The sequence below is a fragment of the Erinaceus europaeus genome, chromosome 14, assembly GCF_950295315.1.
Source record: "Erinaceus europaeus chromosome 14, mEriEur2.1, whole genome shotgun sequence".
Taxonomy (NCBI): Eukaryota; Metazoa; Chordata; class Mammalia; order Eulipotyphla; family Erinaceidae; genus Erinaceus; species Erinaceus europaeus.
The window spans coordinates 83,715,436-83,723,461 of record NC_080175.1 but is presented as its reverse complement, the minus strand read 5'-3'; the positions used below and the strand labels follow the sequence as shown (position 1 = coordinate 83,723,461).

The window sequence follows — 8,026 nt, the reverse complement described above, 5'->3', positions numbered from 1 at the left end:
AATAGGACAAAGAGAAATGGAGAGAGGAGGGGAAGACAGAGAGGGGGAGAAAAAGAGAGACACCTGCAGACCTGCTTCACCGCTTGTGAAGTGACTCCTCTGCAGGTGGGGAGCCAGGGGCTCGAACCAGGATCCTTACGCTGGTCCTTGCCCTTTGTGCCACCTGCACTTAACCCACTGTGCTACCGCCCAACTCCCTATTCCTACCCTTTTAAAATGCCTGTAAATTTTTTCTGGAAGTTTCTTTGTTTCACTATATTATTCTTTTTAAAAAAGTTTTGATTATTTATATTAACGAGAGAGCAGGAGAGGCAGAGGAGGAGGAGGTGGAGAAGGAGAAGTAGGAGAGAGAAGCAGAGCATCAGTGTGGCATATGCAACGCCAGGGACTGAACCAGGAATATCCTGCTTTCAAGACCAACACTTTCGCCACCTCTGTATTCTCTGTCTAATCTCCCTGTGAATTTCAGTTTTTCAGTATCTACTCCTAATTAAGTGTTTAAAGGAAAGTAAATATTACTTGTATTTATTTCTCTACCTTATTGTTGTCACCTAGTATCTGTTTATTGTCTTTGCTTTTTTCTTTCATATTTTTTAATCTTACAAAATAATTAACTCTCAAGATCTTTCTAATAATTTAAATATTTGATCTCTTAAGATCACTGATCTTACATTATCTTGTTTGCTTTTATCATTCTTGCTTTCTACTCCTCCAAATACTATGTACACACACACCCTTTTCTCCTATTTGCCTTTTATGTTTCTATTTTCTGTTCTTTTACTTTGTCCTGTGTGTATTTATATTTATATGTATATGTTTATAGGTATATATTTACTCAAATGTGCACAAAAGCTAAAAGGTGTGAGGAGGTGAATGCAAGTGATTACAGAAATACTGACTCAGTGATACAGGAGATTGTAAGCAGATCTAGATAAAATATTTAATCAAACAACATAGAATTTATTATATGGTGGGACAGCTAGTAAGAAACAAAGGACAGGGGGCCGGGCAGTGACATTCGTGCTAAGCACACACATTACCATGCAAAAGATGAGAGAAACAGTAAAGAGAAATGCATTAATACTATGTATACCTTCCATTCACAATGACGAATCAAATATTTCAGACTTACCTTTCAACTAAAGAACTGTGCTGCAGGAAGGTCTATAAATTTATTATGTAATTTGTGTGTTTTTTTTTTCCAAAAAGCTGACATAGATTTCATTTACATGATGTAAAATACTTATATAGGACAATAAATGCTTACTTTCTCAAACTGTTAATAAAACATCTATTGCATTCTTAATGTGAATGGTAGGGTTGGAATGACAAAACTGCCACTAGAAATGCATGAACAGGAAAAACATGATAATCTTACCTCCTTACTTCTTTCATCACAACAACACAATATTAATAAAATCTCTTCTGTGGCTATCCTTTTACTACAAACTGCTCTAGTTTTCATGGTTCCTTTTATCCTTAACAATAACATTCTTACTCCAGGAATTAAAGTGGGACTCTAGACAAAATATGAGCTTACATATTATTCAAGATTCTGGCTTTTCTAACTTAGAGACTGTGTGGACTACAGAAAAAATTTAAGGACTATACCACTCCAGATTCCCATATCTGTTCCAATACAGCCTAGTACCTCATTCTCATATAATTTTGTTATATTAACCAGCAATATTCATGACTGCTCTACTGAAAAGAAGACCAACTTATTTCTCAAATTCAGTAGAGTGACTGTTTCTAATGTGAAGCCATGTGAAAGAATAATGCCCCTGATAAATTTTGCTGGAATAAAGCTTAAAGGCCTTCCACTCAGTTAATTAAGTCATTGTCCCTTTTGCATTCATTAGGAAAAGTAAAAACAAGTATTTGCTCTGATCAATAGTTATGTACTTTTTTTGATGTCTCAGAAAAATATACACTTAAACTTTAGTTCATGCTGGTAAAACTATACTTTACACAATTTTATAAACATAAAAATAAAGAAATATAATTTCTATAAAAAATTGAAAAATTTCTTGTGTTTCTTCATTAAATTTCTAGATAGCAATAAAGATAAGAATTTTATTTCATGTGATTTTTGTCACAAAAGAATCTTGTTTTCTTGAAACAGAACCTCTGATAATTCCAGGAAGGTCAAAGAACCACAAAATTATCAAGGTCTGCACATTATAGGTAAAAAATTTTTTTTCAGTTATTACTGAAACACAACGATAATTACATACAGGAAGAAGATATCAGCAGAGAAGAGACACCTTAAGAATTCTCTGTGTTATTCCAGACTGACGGGCATGAGTGAGCTCTTATATCATTATGTTTCGAAATGGCTTCATCGAGATCGACTGGTATTCCATTAATGTTCACCTCCATACAGCCATTGTAAAAGGAATTCACTGGTGTGGAACTGAATGAAACATCTGGAATAAAACACACACACACACACAGAGAATATTACAATATTAACCTGAAACTTACAGCATCTTATTTGCTTACACCTGATGAATTATTTAGACTTCCCATCCCAACCAAATCTTAACCATACAGAGATTTAACAATGTAATTCTACTCAATAAATTAATATTAAATGACTTCTATGTTTGTGAGGTATTACGCTTGACTCTGAACATATTATAAGACCCTGATTTCATAAACACAATCTGTTTCATACAAGCCTAGAAAACCAAATACACTTTAAGCACAGGTGGTACAAAGCGCAAGGACCGGCTTAAAGATCCCGGTTCGAGCCCCCGGCTCCCCACCTGCAGTGGAGTAGCTTCACAAGCGTGAAGCAGATCTGCAGGTGTCTGTCTTTCTCTTCCCCTCTCTGCCTTCCCCTCCTCTCTCCATTTCTCTCTGTCCTATCCAACAACGACGACATCAACAACAATACTAGTAACTACAACAATAAAAAAAGGGCAACAAAAGGGAATAAATAAATATTAACAAAAAAAGAAAACTAAATACACTAGAGAATTGAAAATAACATATTCTCTTACTCAGAATGTTCTACTTTATCCTTTTTTTTTCCTTAAATTTAAGAAAAAATTTAAGCACCAGCTGGTTGAGCACATGCATTACAGTGTGCCAGGACATAGGTTCGAACCCCTTGCACCCCACATACAGGGGGAATGCTTTGTGCATGGTGAAATAGTGCTGCAGATGTCTCTCTGTCTCTCTCCCTCTCTATCACCCCCTTCCTTCCTGATTTCTAATTGTCTCTATCCAATAAATCAATATAAAGATAAAAAAGAAATAATACCCAGAATAAAAAAATTAAGCGTCATTACTTCTTCAACTTTGAATTTTAGTTACTTGTTTTAATACCAAGGAAGTTAGATATTTTTTTATTATTGCCAGAATAAAAGCAGGTTTCTTTATTTTCTAAACATATAGTTCCTTGCTGAGTAAAGGATGACAGGTCATGAGAGGGAATGGACACTTATGTAATGCTTGGTGTTCCAAAAAGGTTATTTTACCAATGCTTCCAGCAAAGAGTTTAAAAGCTTTTGTGTCTTTCTATGCTTTCACCCACTTTCATACATAGGGACACCCATGGATGACAAAGAACTATATGTTTCATCTTAAAAGCAGTTATCTCTCTGTGCTTCCTCTTCTTCTTTTTTGATACCTTCTCCCCAAAAATTCTAATTTAAATATATATTCTTTATTCCTTAGCCTTCTTCACCAGTATCTTATGCAGAAATAATATATACATATACATCAGTCTTTCTACCTTTTATTCACAAGGTAGTGATCTAATCCATAACTCAAAACAATTTGAAGATCCCCTGTTGCTGAGCACCACAGATTAAGCCGCTATAATAATAATTGTGGAATCAATCACTCTGGATTTCAGTTCATAAAATGTACTATAACATGCCTATTTGGCATACCAACAAACAATTTTATTTATTAATTTTATTTATTTATTTTGATTTTTATCTATCTATTAGATAAAGACAGAGAGAAATTGAGAGAGGAAGGGAAGATAGAGAGGGAGAGACAGAGAGACACTTGCAGCCCTGCTTCACCACTCGTGAAGGTTTCCCCTAATTTTTTTTAAATATTTATTTATTTTCCCTTTTGTTGCCCTTGTTGTTTTTGTAGTTCTTATTGTTGTTATTGATGTCGTCGTTGTTAGATAGGACAGAAAGAAATGGAGAGAGGAGGGGAAGACAGAGAGGGGGAGAGAGACAGACACCTGCAGACCTGCTTCATTGCCTGTGAAGCGACTCCCCTGCAGGTAGAAAGCCGGGGGCTGGAACTGGGATCCTTAGGCTGGTGCTTGCGCTTTGTGCCACGTGCGCTTAACCCATTGCACTACCGCCCGACTCCCTCAACACACAATTTTCTAAATCATAAAATTCACATTCTCATGCCTCAATTTTCCCTCATATTTTTTTTTATCATATTCAGGGTGGCACCTCATTGGGTGACTTTTTCAGATACAAAGAAAGAGACAGATGGAAAGAGGACAAGAGAGGGGAGAACACCACTTTACAGAAGCTTCTCCTAGCTCTGTGGGTACAGAGTTTGAACCTGCATGGATAGTAGGCATGGCAAAGCAGGGACCCTCCAAGAGAAGCGATCATGCCAGTCCTTTCCTTCACCACCCTCCCCACCAAACTTTCCCCTGCAGGTGAAATCTGGGGTCTTAAACTTGGGTCCTTGCACATTGTAACATGTACACTCAGCCAGGTGCCCAGTTCCTCCTTCATTTTTTTAAACACATCTTGCCTGAAGTCGATCTTGAGCATTACTGTCAAATTCCTGGACACACTGAAATTCTACTACTTCAAATCTTTCATTGTTTTCTTTCCTAAAATTGTACTTAACAGATTTTTGCATGCATATAGTTGTAATCCTCAAGGGAAAATTCATTTAGTTGAACTAAAAGTAAACTTTTTAAAAAATTATTTGTTATTGTATAGAGACAGAGAGAAACTGAAATAGGAGGGCGAGAGAGAGACACCTGCAGCTCTGCTTCACCACTTATGAAGCTTTCCCCCTGCAGGTGGGGTCCGGAGACTCGAACCCCGGGTCCTTGCGCATTGTAATGTGTGCGCTTAACCAGGTACTCTACCACTTACCCCACCCCCTTTTTAAGAGCACTGCTCAGCTCTGGTTTATGGTAGAGTGGGGGACTGAACCTGGGGCTTTGAAGCTCCTGGCATGAGAGTCTCTTTGCATAGCCATCACGCTACTCTCATCCTAAAATTAAACGTCTTCATGAATAATTATTCTAACTTAATTACCTATGTTGCTATCAAAAACTCTTAAGAGTCTATTTATTTCTATTTCCCAAAACCCAGGTACAAGTCCATATATGGTAAATAAATATCTTAAGGAGCTAAAATATAACTAAGCGTACTAGATGTCTAGATTCCAAACGGAGATTTCTTTTCCCCGTGTAAATAACCTGACAATTTGAAAATACTTCTAAAAAAACTTCTGCCTTAATTTATTTTGCCATCTCATGTTGAATTTTGCTGCTAATTTCTAATATTTAGTTAATGGTGAGATTGCTTTTCCGATAATTTTTCCTATCTTAGTCAATCTTGGTAGATCTCTACCTATATTACTTTTTTTTTTTTTTAACCAATGCACTGTTCAGCTCTGGCTTATGGTGGTGCAGAGGACTGAACCAGAGACTTTGGAACCAAGCCTCAGGCACGGCACGAGTCTCTTTGCATATCTACTCCTGCTCCACCAATATTACTATTTAGACCAGATGTCCAGTGGTCATCCTTTTAAGCCAGACTTTTAAAAGGCTTTATTATTTACTTATTTTTGTGTGTGTATTAATGTGAGAGATAACCAGAGCATCACCAGGTAAATGTGGTTCTGGGAACTGGACGCAGTGCTAAAGTGTCCTGTGCATTCTCTGCTGTGCAACTTCCCTAACTACAAGCTTCTCTTTTTAAACTTTTAATACTATTTTCTTAATGATTGTATGATGGTTTACAAATGAGTAAGACTACAAGGGCATATAGTTCCACAGTGCGCCCACCACCAGAGTTCTTTGTCGCCCCCACAATAATAACCACCAGAGCTCTCAGCTCATAAACCTTTGATTCAATCATTAAATCCTATGAATTTGGCTGTCACATAGTGCTCAATTTATCCCCTACCTACAATTTCCACCCTGGTCTCCCTACCCAATTTCGTCACCCTGGTCTCCCAGTGCCCTCAGTTTCCTCATAATACCTATATCGTAAAAAGACTTTTAAGTTGGAGAGGCTAAGAGATGGCTCACTCAGTAGAGTGCACACTTGACTATGCCTAAGGGCCCGGGTTCGAGCCCCTGGCACCAACATGAGTGTACCAGCATGGAAAGACTACACAAGTGGCAGAACAGTAATACAGTGTCTCCTCTCCCTGTTTCTTTTTTTTCTTTCTTTCTTTTTTATTTAAGAAAGGATTAATTAACAAAAACCATAGGGTAGGAGGGGTACGTTTCCACACAATTCCCACCACCCAATGTCCATATCCCACCCCCTCCCGATAGCTGATAGCTTTCCCATTCTCTATCCCTCTGCTATCTCTCACCTTCTGTGTGAGAAAACACAAGTGCCAATGGGGGGTGTGTGTGGTGAAAACTGGACTTGTGCTCTCTCTTTTGATTCCTCCACCCCATCCCTCCTTTTTTTTTTTTTTACTAAATTTGCACACTTAAAATAAATTTGATTGAAATTATTCTTTTGTGTGACAAGGGATGGTGGCTCAGTAAAGGACTTATATACTTCTATCCCTAGTACCACATACGCTGTACTATTCTCCCCCCCCATATATATATATATATATATATATATATATATATATATATATATAGTGGATCTGGGACCACACACATGCAAATCGTCACCTCTCTATCATTCAGACAGACATCACAGTGTCAGAGTTTCCACCAGTGCCAATCACCATTCATGCGGTGCCAGGACTTGAACATAAATGCTAGATGGTAAGGCACAGGAATGCAACCTACTACCCTGTGAGCTATCTCCTAAGTCTTCTCCTTGTAAAATAAATAATCTCAAATTTTCATCCCATGGGAGTCTGGTGGTAGTGCAGCGGGTTAAGTGCAGGTAGCACAAAGTGCAAGGACCGGCATAAGGACTCTGGTTCGAGCCCCCGGCTCCCCACCTGCAGGGGGTTCGCCTCACAAGCGGTGAAGCAGGTCTGCAGGTGTCTCTCTTTCTCTCCCCCTCTCTGTCTTCCCCTCCTCTCTCCATTTCTCACTGTCCTATCCAACAACAATGACATCAATAACAAGAACAATAAAACAACAAGGGCAACAAAAGGGAATAAATAATAATAAAATAAAATTAAAAATTCATCCCACATACACATGTACTTTTTAAAACTGAAGAAAAAGTAAGTGATATATACCTGGAATGCCACCCAGGTAAGTGTCCATTCTTCTTTGCATTGCTTTGTCCAAGATGGTAAGGTATTTTTGAAGGTCTTTAAAGTAAATAATATCATTTTTCTTTGAAGTCCACAGCTCTAGATGGTTTCTGTTCACTCTGAATTCCAGATGTGTTTGCTGACTGGCACACAAATTCAGGGCCTCTACCCGAAATATCACCGTATTTTCAATAGATACGAGGATATCCTAAAAGTAAAGGTTTAATATAAGCCAGCTGTAAAGGCAGTGTCACAAAATCCTTTTGAGTTTCTGAAAACCAACAAATGGATTTCAATAGAGAGAAATAAACATATGGCTTAAATAGAAAGTTACTAGTAAGTAAATTACTTATAAAAGTATGACTTAAGTCCTGGAGCTTCACTCTCCCAGAGCCCTTCCTCACTAGGGAAAGAGAGAGACAGGCTGGGAGTATGGATCGACCTGTCAACACCCACGTTCAGAGGGGAAGCAATTACAGAAGCCAGACCTTCCACCTTCTGCACTCTACAATGATCTTGGGTCCATACTACCAGAGGGATAAAGAATAGGAAAGCTATCAGGGGAGGGGATGCGATACAGAGTTCTGGTGGTGGGAATTGTGTGAAG

General features: G+C 38.1%; 1 protein-coding gene across 1 annotated transcript in view; it reads right to left on the bottom strand.

The window, feature by feature from the left end:
- Nucleotides 1–915: 915 nt before the first annotated feature.
- PROS1 (protein S) overlaps nt 916–8,026 on the bottom strand; it is a 74,699-nt gene continuing 67,588 nt past the window's right edge. Inside the window, exons 14-15 of the mRNA XM_007532541.3 lie at nt 7,402–7,627; nt 916–2,429 (exon numbers count right to left, since the gene is read on the bottom strand). Coding sequence (XP_007532603.1) covers nt 2,269–2,429; nt 7,402–7,627 — 387 coding nt within the window. The 3' untranslated portion in view covers nt 916–2,268. The remainder of the gene's footprint in view (nt 2,430–7,401; nt 7,628–8,026) is intronic.